Source organism: Podarcis erhardii, assembly GCF_964252035.2.
Source record: "Podarcis erhardii genome assembly, chromosome: 16".
NCBI lineage: Eukaryota > Metazoa > Chordata > Lepidosauria > Squamata > Lacertidae > Podarcis > Podarcis erhardii.
Genome location: NC_138514.1, coordinates 35,442,134 through 35,469,274, shown reverse-complemented (window position 1 = coordinate 35,469,274; position 27,141 = coordinate 35,442,134). Strand labels below are relative to the sequence as shown.

General features: G+C 47.6%; 1 protein-coding gene across 1 annotated transcript in view; it reads right to left on the bottom strand.

Moving 5' to 3' along the window:
- The window catches only part of LOC309331766 (LHFPL tetraspan subfamily member 7 protein-like), an 86,389-nt gene that overhangs the window by 40,416 nt on the left and 18,832 nt on the right, over positions 1 to 27,141 (bottom strand). The window contains exon 2 of the mRNA XM_081844277.1: positions 26,304 to 26,442. Within this exon, the coding sequence (XP_081700403.1) occupies positions 26,304 to 26,442 (139 nt within the window). The remainder of the gene's footprint in view (positions 1 to 26,303; positions 26,443 to 27,141) is intronic.

The window sequence follows — 27,141 nt, the reverse complement described above, 5'->3', positions numbered from 1 at the left end:
AGATGATGAATTCAAGATGGCCAACATGCCCCATTAGAATAATGGCCTAAATAATAGCCATCTCAGAGAACATTATCATCTGCAGAGAGGGAGAGAAAGAGAGCAAAAGAGGCGTTTGTGTCCTCCTGTTATTGCAAAACAAGGATTTCCCAGCTTCTTTCCTCCCTAGCAGGTGAAATTTAAGATTAGGATCAAAGGGTGAAGGGTCTGGCTATCCTCCCCACAGCCTCCATAATCACCTGGGAGATGCCAGGGACCACTTCTGTTTATTCTAAAAAATATTTTTTTTAATATACACAGAGGGAATATCAAAACTCTGTACTTGGAAATCAAGTCCACAGCCAGTAATCGTTCTGAGTGCCGTGCAAAATCTGCAGTTTGAATAATTTAGGTGGGCCCTGGCTAGTCGGAGGGCTGGAGATAGAAAGGGCAGTGCAATAGAGCCCTCTGAGCCATATCCCCAAGTGGTGCCCCACCTGTCAATCAACTGAGGCTGGGTGGCCCCGCCTACCTAGCAAAGCTGGTCTGCAGGGCATGGAGACAGGGAGACAGAGATGCCCCACCTTTGGACCAGAAGCAAAGAGAGCTGGGTTTGAATCCACATTTAACTGGAAAGCTCAGTGGGTGACCTTCTTGGGTTACTAGCTAGGCGTCAGCCTAACCCATCTAGCAGGGCTGTTGTGAGGATTAAAAAAGGGGGGGACCATAGATCTCTGGAGGAAGGGAGAGGTTTATATACATTTTAAAATGGCAGATTGTTGTTGTTGTTGTTGTTTAGTTGTTTAGTCGTGTCCGCCTCTTCGTGACCCCATGGACCAGAGCACGCCAGGCACTCCTGTCTTCCACTGCCTCCCGCAGTTTGGACAGACTCATGCTGGTAGCTTCCAGAACACTGGAAGTGCCTTCCAGAACACTTCTTGCAGTCCATGGACCTTTGATGGCAAGGTGATGTCTCTGCTTTTTAAGATGCTGTCTAGGTTGGTCATTGCTTTTCTCCCAAGAAGCAGGCGTCTTTTAATTTCGTGACTGCTGTCACCATCTGCAGTGATCATGGAGCCCAAGAAAGAAAGTGAGTCCTATTGAATTCAATGGGGCTTGCTCCCCAGAAGGTGGGGTTGGGGCTGCAGGCTAAGGAGCTATGCTTGGTATGTGTTGTGTGTGTGGTTTTTAAAGTGGGTGGGCAGAGAGACCCACATCCACTGAAAGAGAGAGAAAGAAAGAGGGAGGGAGGGAGGGAGCGCGCGATATCTGCCTAGCCATAAAAGGTACTTTCACAAGGCCATACACTGTACTTAGGCGAAATAGACGACCCTCCATGGAATTGGGATTCCGAAAACATCTCAGATATCAGATTCATTTAACCAGATTAGTCTTCTGGGATGGGATTATTAGGTCCATTGCGCTTTCCCCTTCCTCAGCCCCCCCCCCCATTACAATCCCATGGGGAATGGGGGGGGGTTAGCAGAGGCATTCCCGCCTCAGTAAGATCTTAATGAATGGTGCCTTGTGGGCGGATGCCGGCAGGACGGTAATTAATGTAGTCATTCTCCATCGCTTGGAGAAACTCTTTATCTGAAGCAGAAATGGACAGACCCATCAATTCCACTTTCCCTCAGCTACTTTCCCTCTACTTTCCCTCTTTTAAATTCCGTTCTCCCTATTTCCAAACCGCTCGGCAGATCTCCCAGTGAAAAGATCGCACAAAAACTCGCAGGCGCCCTTCCTTCACAGATCCATTTGGGGGGATGCAGTCGTGCCTTTAAAAAGATGCATCCTTCTGCATGAAATTTCCCCGATGGCACAGTGACGTTGAGTATACTTTTCAGTGAAAATGTTTTGGATCAGAGGTAGGAGAGGCCAGAGTGTGCCGCTAACATAAGGCTAGTCATGGCACAGAATTAAAAAAATTCCCAGTCTCTCCTGCATGTACATATTTGTTGTTGTTTAGTCGTGTCCGACTCTTCGTGACCCCCTGGACCAGAGCACGCCAGGCACTCCTGTCTTCCACTGCCTCCCGCAGTTTGGTCAAACTCATGCTGGTAGCTTCGAGAACACTGTCCCACCATCTCGTCCTCTGTCGTCCCCTTCTCCTTGTGCCCTCCATCTTTCCCAACATCAGGGTCTTTTCCAGGGAGTCTTCTCTTCTCATGAGGTGGCCAAAGTATTGGAGCCTCAGCTTCAGGATCTGTACTTCCAGTGAGAACTCAGGGCTGATTTCCTTAAGAATGGATAGGTTTGATCTTCTTGCAGTCCATGGGACTCTCAAGAGTCTCCTCCAGCACCAGAATTCAAAAGCATCAATTCTTCGGCAATCAGCCTTCTTTATGCTCCAGCTCTCACTTCCATACATCACTACCGGGAAAACCATGGCTTTAACTATATGGACCTTTGTTGGCAAGGCATGTACATACACACACCCATAAACTCACCACCCTACCACTTTCGTTCTTTCTTTTTTACGCAGATGTTGACCAGGCGGAGTGGAATTGTCAAGCCTCCCCCAGAAAGATATATTCATTACAGAGAGGAAAGTCGCTTTTCTGAGCCACGTGGTTGCAGCTGACTTCCTCGATCCCAGCCCTGCACTCCAGGGAATAGTCTCTCGCTCTCTCCGCCTGTCAGCGCTGTGATTAAAAAAGAAATTCCACAAAGCGGCTCTTCCAGCACAAGCCGACAAAAACAGGAAATCGCAGCTCCGAGGCAAAGTTGCGTCGTCACTGCGAGGAAGAGCGCACGTGGGCTGCAGGGTCACGAGTTCAAATCCTGTGCTCCTCCTGTGGGACCCTGCCACACGCAGTGCTAAAGAGCCGCTGTCTGGCAGAGGACAGAGCGCTGGACCTGAGCCAGGGTTCAAATGCCCACTCAGCAGTGAAGCTCAGCCCAGCCGCTCTCAGTCCTAGCTACCTTGAAGGGTTGTAGAGAAGAGATTGAACCTGGGACCTTCTGGATGCAATGCAGGGGCTCTACCAGCTGAGCTACACTCTTTCCTAAGTGTACATAAAGACCATATCCAAACTCTAATCAATAATAATAATAATTTATTTATACCCCGCCCATCTGGCTGGGCTTCCCCAGCCACTCTGGGAGGCTTCCAACAAAATATTAAAATACAGTAATGCATAAATCATTAAAAGCTTCCCTAAACAGGGCTGCCTTCAGATGTCTTCTAAAAGTCTGGTAGTTGTTGTTCTCCTTGACATCTGGTGGGAGGGCGTTCCACAGGGTGGGCATCACCACCGAGAAGGCCCTCTGCCTGGTTCCCTGTAACTTGGCTTCTCGCAGTGAGGGAACAGCCAGAAGGCCCTTGGCACTGGACCTCAGTGTCCGGGCAGAATGATGGGGGTAGAGACGCTCCTTCAGGTATACTGGACCGAGGCCGTTTAGGGCTATAAAGGTCAGCACCAACACTTTGAATTGTGCTCGGAAACGTACTGGGAGCCACTGTACCGTAGGTCTTTCAAGACCGGTGTTATATGGTCTCGGCGGCCGCCCCCAGTCACCAGTCTAGCTGCCGCATTCTGGATTAGTTGTCGTTTCTGGGTCACCTTCAAAGGTAGCCCCACATAGAGTGCATTGCAATAGTCCAAGCGGGAGATAACCAGAGCATGCACCACTCTGGCGAGACAGTCTGCGGGCAGGGAGGGTCTCAGCCTGCGTACCAGATGGAGCTGGTAGACAGCTGCCCTGGACACAGAATTGACCTGCGCCTCCATGGACAGCTGCGAGTCCAAAATGACTCCCACCTGGTCCTTCAGGGGCACAGCTACCCCATTCAGGACCAGGGAATCCTCCACACCTGCCCGCCTCCTGTCTCCCCAAAACAGTACTTCTGTCTTGTCAGGATTCAGCCTCAATCTGTTAGCTGCCATCCATCCTCCAACTGCCTCCAGACACTCACACAGGACATTCACAGCCTTCATTGGTTCTGATTTGAAAGAGAGGTAGATAACACATATACCAGTTATCCAGATCAGTCAAAATATTCTGATCATAGTCAGGTAACTTTAAAACACACACACACACCCCTTAAAATTTTCATACATTAAACTCAAAACAGAAAATCAGCTAATATCCCTTTTTTCCTGCTGCTCCGGAGGGTAGGACCTATGGCTTCAAATTACAAAACAAAATAAAAAAATTCCTTCCAGTAGCACCTTAAAGACCAACTGAGTTAGGTCTTTAAGGTGCTACTGGAAGGAATTTTTTTATTTTGTTTTGACCATGGCAGACCAACACGGCTACCTATCTGTAATTCAAATTACAAGAAAGGCGATTCCAACTAAACAAGAAGAGCTTTCTGATGGGAACACGTGTTCGGCAGTAAAACCGTCTCCCTCGGGAGGTTCATTGGAGGTTTTTAAGCAGAGGTCGGGCGGCCCTCTGTCATGGATGCTTTAGCCAAGATCCCTGCATTGCAGGGGGGTGGACTGGATGACCTTTGGGGTCCCTTCCAACTCCACAATTCTATGGTTCTTCATATAAAAAGGTTTGGCAGCAGCTTCTAAGCACCTTGCACAACTAGTCAGGGAGTGAGTTATGCTGGGGGTTGGCCGTGGCTCTTGTGCATGCTGAATTTTCAGTTTTTTCTTGCCCTTTTCATTTATTTTTATTTTTTAAAGTGTTACACTTCTCCAACCCTTGGGGCTACTCTGAATCTGCCGATTCCTCCCTCCTGTTCCTCGAGAGTCCTACAGAGGTACCTCGGGTTACAGACGCTTCAGGTTACAGATGCTTCAGGTTACAGACTCTGCTAACCCAGAAAGAGTACCTCAGGTTAAAAACTTTGCTTCAGGATGAGAACAGAAATCGTGCTCCGGCGGCGCAGCAGCAGCAGGAGGCCCCATTAGCTAAAGTGGTGCTTCAGGTTAAGAACAGTTTCAGGTTAAGAACGGACCTCCGGAACGAATTAAGTTCTTAACCCGAGGTACCACTGTATTTCGGCTCTGTTCCCACGGGCACTTGCCACCTGAGTTTGCTATTATCCAGAACACACAACAGAGTGCTCCCCATTCTGAATATCTCACTGGTGTGGGGTTCTTTCCCCCCCCCATAACTCTCCCCTCCATCCCATTCCTTGCAAAACAGGAGTTGCAAAACAGCCACGCATGATCGCGGGGCCCTCGTGAAAGCACTGCTGTAAAGAGAGCGATCCAGTCCGACGCCCTGGTAGGATTCGCTCCGTGAACCTTTCTCTCCGTAAAACACGGCGACGGCAGCGCCCTCTCTTCGCTGTTGTAAACATGCAGCAGGGCAACCCAGAAGAACAGAACTCGCTGGGGGTGGGCTGGGTGTGTGTGTGTGTGTGTGTGTGTGTGTGTGTGTGGTGGAAATGGCATTCTAATCCACCTTGGTTGGAAGGGAGACTCTCTCCGAAGGGCAGTAATTCAACCTATTAAACGCCTGGACAGAGTCGGCCATCTGCTAACGGTCTTTGAGGAATACCACTGCATAATTCAATAAAAGAAAACCAGAGCGGTGGGGGCAGCGAGAGAGAGAGAGAGAGAGAGAGAGAAGGCTCTGCTTTCATTGAATCATAAGTCACCGCTGAAGTAATTATATTTTTTATATCCCTATCAGAAGGCAACAGGGTTTATCGGTTTTACTGGCTTCCCAAAGCAATCCGACTGCTCCACCAAGGTCACGGGGGGGGGGGGCATCCAAGCTTAACCCTTCCTCGTCTGCCAAGAAAAAAAAAGCCGAGAGAATGATGGGTCCAGCTTTCGAAAGCCATATTGGACAAAAGAGGCCTTTGATAATTCGGACGGCCTACCCAGAATCCTTTGCAAAGAACTCGAAAGCCATGTGCCTGGCCATTGGCGGGGTATTTAGGGCAAAGCAAAAAATAACCCCTTTGTATTCATAAGGTGTGGAAGTGCTTACTTGGGGGGGTGTATTTAGGAGCAGGTGGTGGCAAATTTTGAGGGCGGCAGAACAAATTAATCACGTTGCAGAAACAGAGCATTTGACTCTTTTATACGTATTATGTATGTGATTTAGCATATTATGGCTTATTGTCAATGCTAGCCCTACTCAGAGCAGACCCATTGAAAATAATGGACATAACTAACCTGGGCCCATTAATTTCAGTAGGTCCTGTCTGAGTAAAACTTAGCTGGCTACAACCCAATTATAATCGGACTCACTAACAACACAAGTGGCTTGGACGTAAGTGAGCGCTTGGCACAAAAAGCAATTTAAAACTCAGTTGGGTCCAAACTGCCTAAATCTGCATATAAATCTGCATATAAACTCCTCCTTTGCCCCTAGGTGTGAGAGTCCATGTTGCGGTGGGTGGGTGTGTCTGTTGTCATTGCAAGTTCATTGATTCCTTCCGTGAGTGGGCGGCTTGCGAGCGGCGTCAATGGCACAATCCCCAACTGGTGGGCACTGCTGGTGTTTCAAAGGACTGTTTGTGTGTTGCTACATTTGCGGTTCTCTATGTTGTTGTCCTCGCACCCCCAACACCTGAGCAAGCATGGGATACAGCGGGTATCCCATAAGGGACACAGGTGGCACTGTGGGTTAAACAACAGAGCCTAGGACTTGCCGATCAGAAGGTCGGCGGTTCGAATCCCCGTGACGGGGTGAGCTCCCGTTGTTCAGTCCCTGCTCCTGCTAACCTAGCAGTTCGAAAGCATGTCAAAGTGCAAGTAGATAAATAGGTACCACTCCTGCGGGAAGGTAAATGGCGTTTCCGTGAGCTGCTCTGGTTCGCCAGAAGCGGCTTAGTCATGCTGGCCATGTGACCCGGAAGCTGTACGCCGGCTCCCTCGGCCAATAAAGCAAGATGAGCGCCGCAACCCCAGAGTCGTCACGACTGGACCTAATGATCAGGGGTCTCTTTACCTTTACCTATGTTGTTGTCCCTGCACCCCCAACACCTGAGCAAGCATGGGATACAGCAGCCATTATGGCACATTAGCTTCCCCCCACCCCCAAGGGTAAGGGAAATATGGGATTGCTCCGGTAGAGGTATTTCTGGAAGATATTGGAGGCAATAAATTACCTCCGAACATTATGGGCAGGTATCCTATGAGAATATATGCATCAATGGCGGAATTAATGAAGCCTCCAGCTGCAAAACAAAATACAGAGGTACAGAAAGAAGGCGGTCCAATATCTCTGATAAGAACTGGATACCATCCTTAATCGACTGATGCACTCATTGGATCTGTTGCATTCTAATGGTTCATAAGAACACAGGAGAGCCTGGCTGCTGGATCAGGTCATGGGAGGCCCATTTAGCCAAGCATCCTGGTTTCACAGTGGCCCACCTGCATGTGAATAGACACTTATAGGGCCTATAACTAGAATGCCACAAATGAGGATGGAGTGTCTATTCACATGCAGGTTATAGAGCGTCAGACGCGGGTGGCGCTGTGGGTTAAGCCACAGAGCTTAGGACTTGCCGATCAGAAGGTCGGTGGTTCGAATCCCCACGACGGGGTGAGCTCCCATTGCTTGGTCCTTGTTCCTGCCAACCTAGCAGTTTGAAAGCACGTCAAAGTGCAAGTAGATAAATAGGTACCGCTCCGGCGGGAAGGTAAACAACGTTTCCGTGTGCTGCTCTGGCTCGCCAGAAGCGGCTTAGTCCTGCTGGCCACATGACCCGGAAGCTGTACGCCGGCTCCCTTGGCCAATAAAGCAAAATGAGCGCCGCAACCCCAGAGTCGGTCACAACTGGACCTAATGGTCAGGGGTCCCTTTACCTTTTTAGTTATAGGGCCTAGCAGCAAAAGGCCTGCTTCTGAGGTTGCCAGGGCCATCCGCCTGAACCATTTTGGAAACAGCTGGCTGGCTTGTTGGACCTTGCCTGTTCTTGTAAAGCCAGGGCAGGGAGCCTGCAGCTGCCCAGATGTTGCAAGGCAGCCAATGTTGAATGGTTTCTTTAAATGTAAAGGTTCATCATTGTTCCACCTAATGTGTATGTCTTTAAGGGGCCAGAGCAAGGGCCAGAGCAAGATAACGAGACCCAGCTTTACAGCTGTGAAACATAGCAGGTGCTGCTGAGTTGCATTGATTAAGGTGTGTCAGCATTTGCATGTAGTATATAAGGAGCAGCACCTAGCTCTCCCATTACCCTGGGGGTTGGGTTGGTGGTTGGGTCTGGTTTGTTGTTAATGTATTTAGTGTATAAGGAGTTTTTGTTTTTGTAATTAAAACCTTGTTTAAGTTATTTTTGAGTCCCTTTCTTTTTAATGCATGGTCTCCCCAGCAAGCTCTCTGCAGCGCTACCATACTGCAAATAGCCAACATCTTTGGTTATGGGCCCAGCTGCTGAGTGGATGACTGCATATTTTTGGACTCTGAGAAAGGTTTGAAAACTCCTTCTCCTGTTAGTGGAGTTTTGTGGGTCTGGAAGATTTCCAGAATGGTTGACCGGGTTCCTGAAGCTGAGAAGGCTCTGGTCTTCCCACAGCTAACAGATGAGAACTATAGTTTATGGTCTTTTCGGGTGGAGGCGCTTTTGACCTCTAGGGAAGTATGGACCTATGTAACTGAAGACCCTCCTGACCCTGTAACTAATGCTTGGTCGAAAGGAGATGCAAAAGCCAGGGCGATAATTAATTTGGCAGTCAGCGACCAGCAAGTAGTCTATATAAGGAATAAGAAAACTGCCAAAGAAATGTGGGACAGTCTTGCAGCAGTGCATGTTAGAAAAGAGTCAGCGTCTGCATTGACGTTTTTCAAGCAGCTGTACCAGACGAAGTTGCAGCCTGGTGGTGATTTGGCAGCACACTTGAGACGTCTGGAGGCAATACGCGGCGAATTAATTCGAAGGGACATGGACATACCTGATATTCAGTATGTTTTTATCATTCTTTGTTCCCTTAACGAGGACTTTGATGGTGTAGCTAGCCAGATATCTGCCGTCCCACCAGCACAATTAACTGTGGAAGGGGTAACGGCAAGATTAATGGGCGAGTTGGATAGAAGGGAGGCTTGTGCCATAAGCACTCCTATTTCCAGAAGTAATGAGGAACGCCGTATGCAAACTTGTGGTGATGCGACTGCATTTAAAGCTGCAAAGCGTTGTTGGTTCTGCAATAAGCAAGGACATTTTGCAAAGGACTGCAGAGTCAAAAGAAAGCAAAGTACTCCCAAGCCTGTTTCTGATCGTCAGTCACGGTTGTCATCTCAGCAGCCAACATCGCACCGTAAAGACAGAAACGAGCCGCGAGCTTTTCACGCTCGGACTGCAGATCATAAAAGAATTAAAGGTGCCAAGTGGAATTCTTTTATTGTGGACTCAGGAGCTTCTCACCACGTTTGCAACAATCGAAGCTTGTTTATTTCTTTCGAAGAGGAAATTGGTAATGTACATTTAGCCAATTCACAAGTCTTGCAGTCACTTGGCAGAGGTACTGTTAAACTTGACTCTTTAAACATTACAATAGCGAACTGCATTTACTGCCCATCAGTGGACAACTTATTATCAGTAAGGTGTTTTGCTCGTCAAGGCATAAGTGTGCGTTTCTTAAATTCAATGTGTGAGTTTTTTGAGGGGAACAAACGTCTATTGTATGCCCGGGAGTCTGATGGTTTATATAGACTGTATTTTCGCACCTACTCCAAATTGCCTATAAATTGCAGAGCAGCACAGTCAAGCCAGGGGTTGAGGAATGCAAGGCCTCATTCCGGGTGTCTCCACGAGGCGCACAGAATTCTGGGACACTTGAATTTTGCTGATGTAATTAGGACGAAGAATATTGTTAATGGCCTCAACTTAAAGCCATGTAAATTCTTTATGCAATGTTTATCCTGTTGCAAGAATAAGATTAAGGTTGCACGCAAGGGTAGGTGCTCAGATAGGAAAGTAACTGAGCCATTTGAGCGTGTACATTGTGATTTAGTTGGGCCACTCCCACCATCATTAGGAGGTTCTAAGTACTGGCTTACCCTCATAGACCAGTATAGTAGATATTGTTGGACTTATGCAATAGCTGACAAGTCCCAAGCATTTGAGAAGTACAAAGTTTTTTGCAACTGGGTAAAAACGCACTTTAACAAACCAATTAAGAACCTGTTCTCTGACCGGGGCGGGGAATTTGTTTCTGAGGATTTTGAGAAATTCCTGGAAGCGCAGGGGACTACTCATGAGTTATCTTGCCCCCGAAGTCCCTGGCAAAATGGGCTTGTTGAAGTTGTGCAGCGTGACCTGCAGGCAGGGGTTAAAACGTATCTGCACGATGCTAATCTGCCCAAAGACTTTTGGGCTGAAGCGCTTAATGCGTTTTGTTATGTCAGAAATCGCAGTTATCATTCTGGTTTAGATGTCACCCCCTATGAGAAGCTGTTTAAAAAACGCCCTAATCTGAAATACCTACGCATTTGGGGTTCAGATGTAATTATGCATTATCCCGCTAAGCAGAAATTGGGTGAGCGTAGTGTCCAGGGTAAATTAATGGGCTACCAGCAGGGGGCGTACAGAATTTACATACCAGCAACTGGCAAATTTCATATTACCAGAAGCATGATACAAACTGTAAATTGGAATGGAGTTGCTGTTTTCCAAGATACTGATGGTATAGATAATACTGAGGAAGAAGAGGAAGAAGCAGCAGCAGCAGCAGGGAATAATGGTGCTTCTGAATTAATGGAAAAAGACAAAAAGCCTGTTGAATCTGATAATTTGTTTGATGATTTAAAGTCACAGGCACCCAAGGATAGGTTAGATTCTCTTGAGTTTTCTGATCGTGAGCTTAGCCTACAGGGACCTCTTCAGTCTGACAATGATGATTTACAACCTGAAACTAGTAGTTCACTTAGTCCCATTAAGTCTGAGGAGTCTGACTCTCCTTCTGGACTAAGACGTTCAGATAGAAAGAGGCAGAAGCCACAACGATTTGCAGATGAACATTTTAATACTGTGTATGCCAGTAAGGTGGTTTTTGAGCCAAAAAGCTACAGTGACGTTCAGAATTTACCTAAGCACCAAGCTGCAAATTGGTATAAAGCTATGAACTCTGAGATAGCTTCTTTAAAAGAGCATAACACTTGGTCTCTTGTACCACAAACCCCAGATATGAGACTTATTGATTCAAAATGGGTTTATAGAGTTAAAATGAATGACAAAAATGAAGTTGTAAGGTACAAAGCAAGATTAGTTGCTAGGGGTTTTCAACAAATTCCAGGCGAAGATTATGATTTGTATTATTCACCAAGTGTAAAATATGAAACAGTTAAACTTTTGTTAAAAGATGCATCACAACGTGGACATTCTGTTTATCACCTAGATATAAAAACTGCATATTTGTTTGCAGATTTAAAAGAACAAATTTTTATGCGTGTTCCTGAAGGCATAGACGCTGCTGAAGGTTTGGTATGCAAATTAAATAAATCCCTTTATGGTCTGCACCAAAGTGGAAGGAATTGGCACCAAACTTTAGCAAAAGAATTGCTGAATATTGGTTTTTCACAAGGAAAGGCAGACAATTGTATGTTTATAAAGGAAAGGGCAAACTCTGTAACAAAGATATGTGTGTATGTAGATGACGTGTTAATTTCTACAAAAACTAAAAATGAATATGTCCCAGGTGATAATCAAATTGCGGACATTTTTACAAAAGCACTTCCAAAGGTTACACATGAAAAACATGTACAAAGTATGCTTTATGTTTTTGTTCCACAATGATGAACCGCAGGGGAAATGTTGAATGGTTTCTTTAAATGTAAAGGTTCATCATTGTTCCACCTAATGTGTATGTCTTTAAGGGGCCAGAGCAAGGGCCAGAGCAAGATAACGAGACCCAGCTTTACAGCTGTGAAACATAGCAGGTGCTGCTGAGTTGCATTGATTAAGGTGTGTCAGCATTTGCATGTAGTATATAAGGAGCAGCACCTAGCTCTCCCATTACCCTGGGGGTTGGGTTGGTGGTTGGGTCTGGTTTGTTGTTAATGTATTTAGTGTATAAGGAGTTTTTGTTTTTGTAATTAAAACCTTGTTTAAGTTATTTTTGAGTCCCTTTCTTTTTAATGCATGGTCTCCCCAGCAAGCTCTCTGCAGCACTACCATACTGCAAATAGCCAACAGCCAACGCCAGGAACAGGAAACCTGCCCACGTTGCTTATTCAATTCTTTCCAAGAGCCAAAACGAAATAAAAGCTGTGCCCGTCTTATTTTGATGTGCAAAAAATGTAGTAAAAAAATTAAATGTCAGGGCGGGGGGGGGGGAGAGGGAGAGAAAGGCAGCTGCATGTAGATTTTAAGATGTGGCAAAACCCCACCACCACCCTGTTTCACATGCAAGCATACCATCTTCCTTCAAAAACTAATTTTAGAAGCCCTTTGCATTTCTGGAAGGCAGCCCAGAACGGAGGCAGTCTGGCATAAGAACCGGGCACACACACACATACCATGTCGAAGAAGAAGAAGGGAGGGGGTAGATATTTCTCTGCCACCCACTTTGAGGAAGGCAGAAGCCACAGCATTTGTGAGAGCTGTAGAAATACTGCAGAGACGTCTGGAGGTGTGTTTGGCCAGGAAATGTTCCCTCGGGCAGAAGGCAGTTTGGGAAGACACACACCCCCTTCCCCTCTCCTCTCCTCTGTTCAACCTCTTCGCAGCAACCCCCAGCTCCCCAAACCTATGGCCCTGCGGGTGTTGCTAGGCACCATCTCCTGTCAGCCTCATGGCCCTGACCAGGCGTGATGGGAGCAATTTATTGACATATTTGTTTCTTCTTGCTCTGGAGGGTAGGACTTGAACCCAAGGCTTCAAGTGAGGAGAAGGAGGAGAAGAAGAAGAAGAAGAAGAAGAAGAAGAAGAAGAAGAAGAAGAAGAAGAAGGGGAGGAGTCGGAGTCTGGATTTGATATCCCGCTTTATCACTACCCGAAGGAGTCTCAAAGCGGCTAACAATCTCCTTTCCCTTCCTCCCCCACAACAAACACTCTGTGAGGTGAGTGGGGCTGAGAGACTTCAGAGAAGTGTGACTGGCCCAAGGTCACCCAGCAGCTGCAGGTGGAGGAGCGGGGAAGCGAACCCGGTTCACCAGATTACGAGACTACCGCTCTTAACCACTACACCACACTGGCTCTCAGAAGAAAGGAGATTCCGACTAAACGTCAGGAAGAACTTTCTGGCCATAAGAGCTGTTTGGCAGTGGAACGGTCTCTCTCGGGAGGTGGTGGCCTCTCCTTCCTTGGAGGTTTTTAAGCAGAGGATGGGTGGCCCTCTGTCATGGATGCTTTAGCTGAGATCCCTGCATGACTTAGGTCTAACTAGGGTCTTTCCGAAGTAAAACTTAGGCCCCTTTTGCTCTATATATTTAAAGCAGTATCGTAGCTTTAAGCAGCTGTGCCTTCCCTCTAAGTCTCCTGAGAATTCCAGTTTTTTTAAGTGTATATATATGTCCAGTAGCATCTTAAAGGTAAAGGGACCCCTGACCATTAGGTCCAGCCGTGGCCAACTCTGGGGTTGCGGCGCTCATCTCGCTTTACTGGCCGAGGGAGCCGGCGTACAGCTTCCGGGTCATGTGGCCGGCATGACTAAGCCGCTTCTGGCGAACCAGAGCAGCGCACGGAAATGCCGTTTACCTTCCCGACGGAGTGGTACCTATTTATCTACTTGCACTTGACATGCTTTCGAACTGCTAGGTTGGCAGGAGCAGGGACCGAGCAACGGGAGCTCACCCCGTCGCGGGGATTCGAACCGCTGACCTTCTGATCGGCAAGTCCTAGGCTCTGTGGTTTACCCACAGCGCCACCCACATCCTTTAGAGACCAACTAAGTTTGTTCTTGGTATGAGCTTTCCTGTGCATGCACACTTCTGAGTTGTTAGGAGACACACACACCCCTCACAAACAGGACTGACTGTTAAACCACTGTTAAAAATGGCATCGTAGTCCTTTAAATATATACTGCAGGCAGGGCCTTAAATACAACCCACGTGAATTAATGCAGGGAGAGAGGTATGGGTCTCAGAGCTTGTGTGAAGTTCATTCTACTGAATCCCAGACTTCCCACCACTGGGATCCAAGAGAGAGTAAAGAATGGCTATTTGGAGGAGACAAGAGGAGGCAGCTGAACGTGAGTTTTGAGATGTCCTTTTGTAACGACCAGAAGGAACAGTGTCACTTCCCAGCAGCTGCATAAAAACAGACCTGCCACAGGAGTTGCTGCATAAACAGGAAGCTGGGAGAGGACTATTTTTACTGACAACGGGGAGGAAATGCTGTCGACGCCACGGCCTCCACCACAGTAGCCCCCTGGAAGGGTTGGCACAGCTTTGCTCACTCCAGGGAGAGGATCGCTCTGAAACCACCAACCTCTATGAAAAACAAGGAGTCCCAAAAGCAGGAATTTGCTTGGCCAAGAAGGGATATCTGCTCCCTGAAATTAGGAGCTGCCTTATTGGGAACGTGGGTGGCGCTGCGGGTTAAACCACAGAGCCTAGGACTTGCCGATCAGAAGGTTGGCGGTTCGAATCCCCGCGACAGGGTGAGCTCCCGTTGCTCAGTCCCTGTTCCTGCCAACCTAGCAGTTTGAAAGGACGTCAAAGTGCAAGTAGATAAATATGTACTGCTCTGGCGGGAAGGTAAACGGCATTTCCGTGCGCTGCTCTGGTTCGCCAGAAGCGGCTTAATCATGCTGGCCACGTGACCCGGAAGCTGTACGCCGGCTCCCTCGGCCAATAAAGCAAGATGAGCGCCGCAACCCCAGAGTCGGCCACGACTGGACCTAATGGTCAGGGGTCCCTTTACCTCTACCTTATTCTGAATTGGGGAATTGCTCCATCCAGGTCTGTATTCTCAACACTGACCGGCAGCAAATCTCCAGGGTTTGTCTACACTCAGAACTGTAGACTGGAATGAGCTCGATGGAGTATTGGTCTGACTCAGGAAAAAGCAGCCTCCTCCTTAAACCCACCCTTTTATTCAGCATCATGAGGACTGGAGTCTTGGTTTTTGTTGTTGAAGAGCATCTGCTTGGCAGGCAGAAGGGTGCAGGTTCAAGTACAGCTGGGGAAGATTCATAGACTCATAGAACTGTAGAGTTGTAAAGGGCCCCCCAATGGTCATCTAGCCCAACCCCCCGCAATGGAGGAATCACAGCTAAAGAATCCCTGACAGGTGGCTATCCAAGCTCTGTTGGAAACCTCCAATGAAGGAGAGACCACCACCTTCCAAAGTCATAGAATCATAGCTCTCCCGAAACCCTGGATAGCTGCTGCCGGTCAATGTAGGCAATGCTGAACTAGGTGAGGCAACTGAACTCCGCATATAAGGCAGTAAATAAGGCAGATATGAAAGTCACCTGTTCATTCAGAGCTATGAGGACTAGACTCTTGCTTTATTTTGAAGGAAAGGATCAGAACCCAGTGGGACAGCATCTGCGTTGCACACAGAACATCCCACCTTAAATCCCCAACATCTGCTGGTAGGGCTGAGAATGTCTCCCCATCTGAAACCCTAGAGAGCTGCTGCCAGTCAGTGCGGATAACCACCAGCTAGATTCCCCAAGGGCCTGGCTCCATATAAAGGCAGTTTCTCATTTTCTTAAATCCTTACTCAGCCGCATGTTTGTTCAAATCGTACGCAGCAGAAATGTCAAGGGCCGAAGCACAACTGAACAGCACCTAACACATTAGCCCCCAAAAATATATTGGGGGGGTGATGTATGCTCCCACTCCCTGAAGGCTATGGGGTGGGGTGAGGAGACAGGAGGCGGTGGCGGCTGCCCCACAGCAATTCCCTCCCCACCCCCTGAGCCACACTTCGCACCGGCTCGCTGTTGGTTCCCGAAAGCCACCCATCAAGAGCCATTCTGGTTCAATTACCTCTCTGATTAATATATTTATCAAGGCAAAAAATGAATCACGGGTTCAGTCCTTGCGCTGTCAGGGGTGACAGATGGGCCACTCTCCACCCACCCATTAAATTCCTCTCTCCGCTCCCTCTGCCTGCTCCAAACCTCTCCCAGTGTTTCCTGTCGCCACGGAGCCCTGATCAACACCTGCCACTTTCACCCAGGCTCCCCTGGCACGCAGGCTCTCTGTTGCAGTGCCACAGTGGCACCATTGCGGATGCAAATCCATCGAGCCGTGGCTTACGTTTATCAACATGCACTTAGTTTTATGGGACAGGGTTAAGTGCAAAAATAGAGCCCTGCCCCGATGAGCTTACAATGAGTTGGATTGACTTACAAGCCTTTGTTGGTACTAGGTAGCATATTTTTGGAAAAAAACAGGGTTGGAAACCTCCGGTTCGCGTGTCTAATTAGCTGCCTGGTTTAATTCCACTCACCTTGCAAATTTGGCCCATGGCGGGTATGAGAGACACCCCAGGCTAAAAATGTTCCCCACTCTGATATAAATTAATAAACAAACTGCCATCTAAAGATTGAGAAGACATCTGAAGGCAGCCCTGTATAGGGAAGCTTTTAATGTTTGATGTTTTAATGTGTTTTTATATTTTGCTGGGAGCCGCCCTGAGTGGTTGGGGCAACGCAGTCAGATGAGAGGCATATAAAGAACAAAATTATTAATTATTATTATTATTATTATTATTCCACTCCTCTGAGTGGAGGAGGATCCCGCTTCTGCCCAGGCCAGTCCAAACCCTAAAAGGGATGAATCAACACATCCTCAACCACCAACTAGATTTCCTTAATGGAGCAACGGCAATCATTTTCACCACACCTTGATTCAAATTTGGCAAAGTGTTTGATGGGAGATAGGGGGCAGAGACAAATCACAAGAGCAGATTTCAACTGGTCCACAAAATGCTAGACACCCATGAGAATTTTTTCTGCTGGATCAGGCCTGATATGCCCCTCTAGTCCAGCATCCCATTCTCGCAGGGGCCAACCAGATGGGGAGCCCACAAGCAGGTCCTGAGAGCAAGAGCAATCCTCCCCACTCCTGATTCCCAAAATGCAGAGCGCGGCGCACAGGAGCCAACTGAGTGGGCGGCGGGGGTCCATGGGCCGGTTAAACGACCCCCATGAGCCGCTTGTGGCCTATGGGCCTTAAGTTGCCAACCCCTGGTCTAAACCTCTTCTAAAGCCAGCCAATGCTTTTGAATTCTGGTGCTGGAGGAGACTCTGGAGAGTCCCATGGACTGCAAGAAGATCCAACCTCTCCATTCTGAAGGATATCAGCCCTGAGTGCTCACTGGAAGGACAGATCCTGAAGCTCAGGCTCCAATACTTTGGCCACCTCCTGAGAAGAGAAGATTCCCTGGAAAAGACCCTGATGTTGGGAAAGATGGAGGGCACAAGGAGAAGGGGACGACGGAGGACGAGATGGTGGGACAGTGTTCTTGAAGCTACCAGCATGAGTTTGTCCAAACTGCGGGAGGCAGTGGAAGACAGGAGGGCCTGGCGTGCTCTGGTCCAGGGGGTCACGAAGAGTCGGACACGACTAAACGACTAAACAACAACAACAAAAGCCAGCCAAGTTGTTGGCCATCTCTGCATCCTGTGGCAGTGAGTTCCACGGTTTAGCAATGTGCTGCATGGAGAAGCCCTTTCTTTTGCCTGTCCTGAATCTTCCAATGTTCAGCTTCATTGGATGTTCGTGAGTTCTAGCATCGTGCAGGAGAAAAGCTTTTCTCTGCTCACTTTGCCCACAACAGGCATCCTTCTGTACACCACCTCTATCAGATTTCTGCTTATTCCCCTTTTCTCTAGAAAAGAAAGCTGCAAACACTGCAACTTCCCATCACAGGGGAGTCATTCCAGGCCTTGGATCGTCTGGGTTGAAGCTTTTCCCAGCTCTACAATATCCTTTCCGAGTTGAGGCGACCATAAATGTACACAGTATTGGACGTGTGAACCGGAATTTGTGTAAAGGCATTGCAGTAATTGGCAGCTTTAATTCTGATCTCTGACAGGGAATTGTTTATAGCTGCTGCGCACTTGAGCCTAAGAGGATTCTCCCTCCTATAACTCAGAGTTGACACCAGGCAGGACAGCACCCTCCCCTCTAGTCCCATTTGGATGGGGCAGTCAGCCTCTTCAACAACAGTATAGTCAATTACTGGCTCAGCACCATCCATCATAAGGGGCGGGGGGTGCAGCCATAGCCCCCTCTCCTCTCTCAGGTGAACTATTTCTGATGTATTGGTGTGTGTGTGTGTGTGTGTGTGTGTGTGTGTGTGCGCGCCAATGCTTATGTCACCAAAGCAACGTCCTCCGTGTGCAAGAGGAAGGTATCAACAGGATCTGCTGAGTCCCGAGGTCTGCAGAAGTACCAACCCGCCCACAAAACCTGAAGTGTAGGGGAGAGAACCCCAAAATAGCCCAACTGAGTACACAGCATGCCCAGAGGTCACTTAATGTCGACAGGTTGGGAGGGATGGAAAGCCAGGTGAGAGGAGCAACGGAATGGAGTATACTGGAGCAGGGCAAAGCAAACAAACTGGGACCCTTATCAGGAGCAACGCTTTGCTGTAGGCCCCACCGGATGTTCAAGGGTTTGCAAGGTGGTTTCTTTTATGGCAAAAACTCCAATTTACACATTCCCTAACATCCATCATTTGCACAGATGCCAGACTAAGAGACTGGAGCACAGGGCAGGGTGCTCTTTGCCTCATCTAGCTTACTATTCTCTACACTGACTGGCAGCCACTCTCCAGGATTTCAGAGAAGAGAATGGAAGGGAGAGAGTCTGCATGCAGAAGGTCCTGGGTTCAGTCCCCAGCTCCTCCAGGCAGAGCTGAGAAAAGAGACTCCTGTCCGAAACCCTGAAGAGCTGCTGCCAGTCAGAGCAGGTAGCACACAGAGGTAGAAGAGAGGTATAGTCCGACTTGGTGCGTATGTATAGCAGCTGCACAGCCACAGAAAGGCCCTCTCAAGCCAATCCCTCCATATTGGGGGTGGAGGAGGTTAAATAGATTAGCTGGGCCAGTCTGCTTTCCCACCCAGTTCCACGGGGCACAGACCCCTGGCGTCAGCAATCAGCCTGTCTGCCTTGAGGCTCCACCTTAATCAGGTTAAGCCTGCTAACTGCTGGCCAGGGTATCCACCAGTTCCTGAAGAACTTCGCAGGGGGAACAACAAAAGCCACCCAGACTTAGGGAATTTAATTAGGTTACTTAAAAAAAAAGGTTAGCGTTGTGCAATCTTTTTTTAATTAACCTTTGCGGGGAGTCCCAATTGGATATTCCAACCGGCTTGCAAAACAGCTGGGAATACATTCCCTGAAAGAGATTTCCTTGCAGAAGGGGTGCCCTTGTCAATCCTGTCTCTCCTCCTCCCCCCCAAAAAAATCCAATTAAGTCAGAACTAGGGAGACGGTGGTGAAAGCCACATGCCCTCCTATTGAACAGTCTTCACCTTGGTAATCCTGTTGACTGGGTGGCAGCTACTTAAGAGAGCTGGCTGCAGTCTGCTTACATTAAGCACCTCCCCAGCCAGATATTCTTCTAGACATGAGCAGGGAGGATTAAGCAAATGCACAACTTCCCTGCAGAGACTGCTTCTTTGCAGTTGAGAGACGGGTGTTGCGTCAGAGGACAGCAAAACAAGCATTTTGGAAAGAGGTGTGTTGTTCACTGCACAATTGGGACACCTCTTCACACGCGATAGGCAACTTTCGCAGGACGGCTCCTAAGCTGAGTTTTCGTCTTATGTTTGGGTACAACAGGACCACATTTTGAATCGAGATGGAAGGTTGCTTCAGGGTTCGAGGAACCCTTTCCTGCCACTTTGGACCAGAGGCTCAAAGAGACATGGCATGGCTTTGCCTTAAAAATAAAAGCTACGCAGGAAAGGTTCCTGAATCCAAAGAGCTGCCAGCTTTCAAGAAGGTCCTTTTTACAGGCAAGGGCTTTTTTAAAAGAGAGAGAGAGGAGGGAATCTGAATTGGCTCTCCAATGGGTCCATAAAGATGTAGGGATTGACGCGCAACCTGCCAACTGTCCTCCCCTGGAGGGCGTAAATGCTTACCTGGCAGAGCTTCAGAGCAGCTGTTGGCAGGATGCCAGCTCCTTTCAGGGAGGCGAGGCAAGGGGGGGGAGGGAGACGGAGTCCTGCCCACAAACAGATCAAATAATGATAATCGCAGGCTTTCACCAGACCAGTCTTATATAGACCAGTTCACGGAGGGTAAGACTATGGATGGCTGCCAGAGACAACAACTCTTATGTTCTGCCACCCGTATCGGAGGCAGCATGCCTCTGAATGCCTGTTGCTGGCCACCTCGAGGGGAAAAGGGCTGTTGCTTTCATTCCTCGCTTGCGGGCTTCCCACTGGGGCATGTGGTTGGCCACTGGGAGTCCAGGACACTGGTCCCCTTTGGCCTGATCAGCAGCTGGGCTCTTCTGGTTGTCATAGCTGGGTCAAGCGGCTCACATGGAACTCTCCATGGTGCTGATAAACCCTTGCTACCTGGGTGCCTCTTCTGGATGGATCAGGCTTCGGCCACAACAGTGGTGGGAGACTCACGGCCTTACAGAGTTTGTAGGGACCCACAGTCCCAGCATGACCAATGGGGAGGGACGATGAGAGCTGTGATCCACCGACACTGGGTGTGGGGTTACTGGTCCTCCTTAGTTTCTCAAGGGAGGGGAGAGGAAACAGTGAACCCACTTTTGTACATTGCCCTGTCCACTGCAATACAAAACCTACTTCTTTACTGCATCAGTCACAGTTCACTATGGCGGGGTGGCCGTAGGATATCTGCCTTGCATGCAGAAGGTCCCAAGATCAATCTTTGGTGGAATCTCAAGGTAGGGCTGGGAAAAGTCTCCCTGACTGAAACCCTGAGGCTAGTCAGTGTTGGCAACACGGAGGTAAATGGTTCAGTGCTCTGACTCAGTCTAAGTTAGCTTCCTACATTAATTTTCAAACAGTCTTTAATTCTGGGGTGTCTTTTTAAGCATAAACCACAACACTTCTGTCCTTGGAGATACCATTTAGAAAGTGTTAGAAACTACTACTACTACTGTGGTTGTTGTTGTTGTTATTCATAAGCAACAGCTTATGGCAGTCCTCCCACAGGACAGCCTTATCAACTTGCTGATGATCCATAGCGGCCCTGTAAATCTCTGTCAGATGAGCCCCAAAGCTTCTGAGGAGGCGCTAGAAAGGCAGTGACAGATGCTAGAATCACCCCCTTCCCTCAGCACCCCCTCCCTGCAAAATGCTGCTTTTCTTTTAAGAAAACTACAAATGCATCTGGAACCCTCGAGATTTTGGGATGGAGAGAGTGGGAAGGATTATTGGACCTGGAATTGGATTAAGCCATTGGCGGCAACAGCCAGTTAGCACAGGGGGGCGGAATCCATATGCGAATGCCATGTGGCGTCTCCGTGGGTGGCCGAGGAAGATGCAAGGAGCGCCCGGAGGCAGAAAGGAAGCACATAGTTAAACTATGGAACTCGCTCCCACAGGAAGCAGTGATGGCTACCAACTTGGACGGCTTCAAAGGAGCATTAGGCAATTGTTTTGAGGAGGAGAGGGCTATGGGTGGCGACTAGCCAAGGATGGCTGTGCTCTGCTACCGCAGTCAGAGGCCGCAATGCTTCTGAATACAAGTTGGAGTACAGGATCAGGTTTAAGGTGCTGGTTTTGACCTTTAAAGCCCTACGCGGCCTAGGACCCTCGTACCTACGGGACCGCCTCTCCTGGTATGCCCCACGGAGGACCTTAAGGTCCACAAATGACAACATTTTGGAGGTCCCAGGTTGCAAAGTGGTTAGATTGGTCTCAACTAGGGCCAGGGTCTTTTCAGCACTGGCCCCGACATGGTGGAACGCTCTGTCACAAGAGACTAGGGCCCTGCGGGACTCGACATCTTTCTGCAGGGCCTGCAAGACAGAGCTGTTCTGCCTGGCCTTTGGTTTGGACTCAGTCTGACCCTTATGTCTGACCCTTATGTTTCCCTGCCCTTATGGTCTTGATTTATCAGCTACTTTTAAAATGAGGCTGCATTTTAAACTGCATTTTAACCTGTATTTTAAATTTTCTTTTCTTTTCTTTTCTTTTCCCCCTATTATGTTTTTACTGTGATTTTATTGGTGTTAGCCGCCCTGAGCCCGGCTCTGGTATAAATAAAAATTATTATTATTATTAAGTGGCAGGAGGGAGAGTGCTGTTGTGCTTGTGTCCTGCTTGATAGTTTCCCATTAGGGCATCTGGTTGGCCACTGTGAGAACAGGATGCTGGACTAGACGGGCCATTGGCCTGATCCAGCATGTTCATCTTATTCCTGGAGGCGTGTCAGGGGGGAATTGCAATTCTTCAGCTGTTTTGAGTAGCATCATCAGTCTGTCTGATGCTTAGATGCAATACGACAGAAACGCCTCCAATCAAAAATTCAACACAGCGGTGAGTGGTGAAATAATACGAGGAGCAGAGGGAAGCAAGATGTGGACTAATAATAATAATAGTAATAATAATAATTTATTTATATCCTGCCCTCCCAGCCAAAGGGTCTAACAACAGTAAAATGATAAAACATTCTAAAATCATTTCATTATAAAATTAATTCAAATCCGATTAATGGCAACCATTGGGCTAGAGTTCTGTGAGTATTGCCAAAGGAGGGGGTCAGGCTGTGCCCTGGCCTGTACTCCACCGGGAGCCAGTGTAGCTGGTATAGCACCGGGTGAATGTGATCTCGCAGCGAGGACCCCGTAAGGAGTCTCGCCGTGGCATTCTGCACCCGCTGGTTTCTGAGTCAGTCTCAAGGGCAGCCCCACATAGAGCAAGTTACAATAATCCAGTCTGGAGGTGACCGTTGTGTGGATCACAGTGGCTAGGTCAGGGCGAGAGAGGTAAGGAGCCAACTGCTTAGCTTGGCGGAGATGAAAAAATGCCGCCAATGATAATTTCTGAAAAAATTATCAGAAAATTTTGGACAGTATAAACGCACCAGGAGAATATAGGGAGCTGTCTTATTACAGACCATTGGGTCAATCCAGCACAGAATAGTTTGCACTGAATGGCAATGGCTCTCCAGAATTTCAGGTGGGGAACATTCCCGGTCCTACCCAGAGATGCCAGCAATGGAATCTGCAAAAATGCAAGTGCTCTCCTACTGAACTAAAAATAAACCAGAATTCCAGGCCTCATGGCTCTGAATCAAAGGTTCAGGAACAGATGAAGTTGCCTTTGCCAGATCTTTCTCTCCTGTTGCTTAGTACTGTCCACACCAACAGGCAGCAGCCCTCCAGGATTTCAGGCTGGTGTCCTGCATTGAATCAGACCATTGGGTCTATCTAGCTCAGTGCTGTCTGCACTGACTGGCAGCTGCTCTGCAGGTGATATTCTCAGCCCTACCTGGATATGCTGGGAATTGCAAAGCAGGGCTCTGTCCCAGAGCTGCGTCCCTTCCCCACTCAAAAAACAAAACAAAACACCCCATGTGATGTTACTGGGAGACCACCTTATTTAAAATTCAGCTTGCTTTTGGGCTCTTTCTTTTAAATAGCAGAGAAATGGTTCCTGTCAGCCACTCCCTCCAGCTGCTGAAAGCTGCTCAATGTGATTTCTTATCCTTCTGCAGACTGCTAGAAAACTGGCCAAGTGGAGGTCTTTGCTACTTTCAGCCCTTGGGCTGCCCTCAACACTCCAAAGTACATTTTTGTACATTTTTATTCCAAATCATCTTTGCTCAAATGGGGATGGGTAGGAGGAAAAGAAATCCTTTTAAAAAAAAAAATAAACAAAAAGATTGGGGAACTGTTGCAAGGATTTAAAAAGCCCTCTGGAGAGAAACTGGCTCGGTTGTTGTTGTTGTTTTTAATGACTATTCTCAAGACTCAAGCTCCGAAATGCTCAAGTTTCATTTTCCTGGCATTGGCGCAAAGGTACCAACCTGAAGTATGCTTAAGGATGGGAGAGAAATTTAATTTTGTTTGCAGATTGGTTCAGAAACCGGCAGATTAGGCAGTTTCCCATTACAACGCAAGAAAGGTAACCCAACAATCCTTTGAAATCTACCATTTGTCAAATTTTGCAACCCCAACCAAGCCAAAGGCATGTATTAGGAGGAGTTGTGCATCAAAATGTATACTTTAGTGAAACTCTCTCTCTCACACACATGCATATTAGGGGAAACTGCTTGCAAAAAAAATACAGTGGTACCTCGGGTTAAATACTTAATTCGTTCCGGAGGTCCGTACTTAACCTGAAACTGTTCTTAACCTGAAGCACTACTTTAGCTAATAGGGCCTCCTGCTGCCGCCACGCAATTTCTGTTCTCATCCTGAAGCAAAGTTCTTAACCCGAGGTACTATTTCTGGGTTAGCAGAGTCTGTAACCTGAAGCGTATGTAAGCTGAAGCATCTGTAACCTGAGGTACCACTGTATGTATATTAGTCAAAACTGCATAGAAAAACGTGAATTGTGAGAAATTCACCCTAAAATGCTAAATAATTTTTATGAGAGTCTTCCTGTCTCCCACATCCTAGTCCAACACTCTTACCACTACAGCCACACTGGCTTTCCGATGTGGAAATGCGAAAAACTGAATTGGAGATTGGGGGGGGGGGAATGGGAAGTGGTGGAGGTAACTGTGACACATTTGCTCATCCTTAATCTGGAGCTAAGCTGTGTCACCCCTGAAAGACACCATTGCCATCGTGCCCCCATGTTTAAAAGGGAGGAAAGAGACTCCAGCAACTAAATAAAACAAAGGATCCCTGGGTGGTGGAATTGAGAGATTCCGCGCTGGTGGTAAACAGACTACAGAACTGGAAGCTGGATTGACAAAGGAGAATTTACTGTTCCATGTATAATCAAGCTAATGAGGTCATTTAAGACGTTTGTCCCTGCCTTTTCTTCCTGGCCTCAGCGCACAAACCATGGCCCAGGAAACAACATGCCTCTTAATTTCAGTTCGCTGTGGATTAATGGTGCTTTGAAAAGCAGTGCCTTTTTCCAGTCAACAGTAATAATCTGAAATCAATTGGGATTCAGGTCGTAAGGCTACTCTTGGGTACCTCACGCCGCTCGCCCATCCCTCCTCCCCTCCACCTGCTAGCTTTGGTCTTCTTCATCAAGAAACCCAGGCGCTGTCTCTGTTTGAACAGCAAAAGCAGCAAAAATAAATAAACAATGTCATTGTGGTTTATCTATCTATCTACTGGCACGGGGGGGCAAATGGGAAGAAGAACAGGCAAAGAATCGCAGGAGCAAATGTACTCCCTTCCACAGGGAGCGCTCTGTGGAGAGCGTTCTCCGTAAAACAAGGCGAGGCAAATTTAAGTTTCTAGTCCACTATGCGTTCCATGGAGAAGGTTCACATATTCTCAGCAGAGGCGCATCCAATTTTCTAGTTCACTGGAGCAAAACATGTTTTTAAAAAGTCTAGAAAAACACCAGTAGCAAAGAAGGAATAAGCTCAAGGAAAAATTCAGTGAATATAAATTGATTAAAGTAACAAGGAAATAGGAAACATTTTTTAAAAATATACATAAGATATAAGATATATGTTGTTCTATAGATATGTACCTATCTACACCCACACAGTTGAAATTCTTCTTTAGAAAATTAAATGGCTAAATCAGGGATGGGGAACCTCTGGCCCTCCAAGCCTCTCTATCCGGCCCTCTGGATTCTTCCCAGGCCACACCTCTCCTTGAGTGTTTTTGCCTGGCTGGAAATGTGCCTTTTACCTCTTATCATGCCTCTTTCCTTGCCTGGATGGAGAGAGGGGTTTGTGAATGTGGGTGTAGAAACTAGCCTACTGCGGCAAGGCAAGATTCACATTTCTGGCTCCACCTACTCGGCTGCCGCATGTGGCCCCCAGAAGGCTGCTCAGAAGGGAATACGGCCTTCGGGATTCTAAAGGTCCCCCTTCTCAGAAGAATTACCGACGAAAGAAGAATGGCGGATGAAACTGATGGACTATGCAAAATTAGATAAATTAACAGGAAGGGTTAGAAGCCTGCGGGACCAGAAATTCTTAGAAGACTGGAGTAAAGATACAAACTGTTTGAAAAGTAATTGTAATGAACAGATTTCGCTAGTAGGACTGCAAGAAGTTCTGTAAGGGGGACTATTTGAAATATTGCAAGAAAGACTATGAGGAGAGTTATTAGTTAATGATGATTAAGAGTAATAGAGAAATTAAGAAATGCAGAATAAGTGATAAAGAACAAAAATCATCAGAGGTGTTGATGGAAGTCTAAAACATTGTATAAGATAAGAAGTTATGTTATATGATTGTTGGAAATGATATCTTTAAAAAACCAATAAAAATGTGTTTGTGTGTGTGTGTGTGTGTGTGTGTGTGTGTGTGTGTGTGTGTGTTGACACATATATAAAAGGTCCCCCTTCTCTGCTGTAAACAGTTGATCCAGTTAAACTCACAGATACAAGTTTCAAAAAAAGGATGGTTTATAGACTTACCCGCTGCTGTCTGAATATAGCCCGCCAGGGTGCAGACCCTCCTCTCGCACGGCCCGCTGGGAAGGAAGATCACAATGACAGCCAGGAGGGAGCTGAAGGCTAGGAGAGCACAGCCCCCCGAACAGAGCACAGCACTCGTCTGAAAATGTGAATTAAAAAAACACTTTCATTGTTACAGTTATACTTCCCTTTCCTCCAAGTTCTCCTCTTCCCGCTTTTTATCCTCACAACCACCCTGTGAGGTAGGTTAGGCTGAGAGCCTGAGCCCAAAGTCATCCAGCGAGTTTCTGGCTGAGTGCGGGTCCCAGTCCAGCACTCTAACCTCTACACCACACAGGCTCTCTGATGCGCCGCTGTTCAGTTAGCATGGGTTGACCCTCTGGTTATCTGCTTCAAGCCAAGAAATTAAGAGGTGTGCCGTCATAAGTACGGTAGGTAAAAAGTCGACAGGTCTGGGGGGGTTCAAACAAGCTGGAGCCACATGCACTTCCAATGGGAACGGGGGCTCTGTAGAGCACCAGATTTTGCTGGACGCCCAACTCCCGCCATCTCTGACCACTGGTCATACTGGCTGCCAGGAGCTGGAGCCCAGCATCAACTGGGGGTCAGAGGGTCAAGGGGGTGAGTGGGCAAGAAGAAGATAACAGTCTTCCATTTGTACACACCCACCCTGTTAAGACTATCCTTATCGCTACCACAAGCACTTCTAATACCAAACCTGGACGGTTGCGTGCCAATCATTTTGGTGGCCTCAAAACAAAGAAGGCATTTTTCACATTCACAGTGGGCAGGAATTCTACCTCTATATCTGCTTGTTAAAAAAAAGTTAAACTCATAC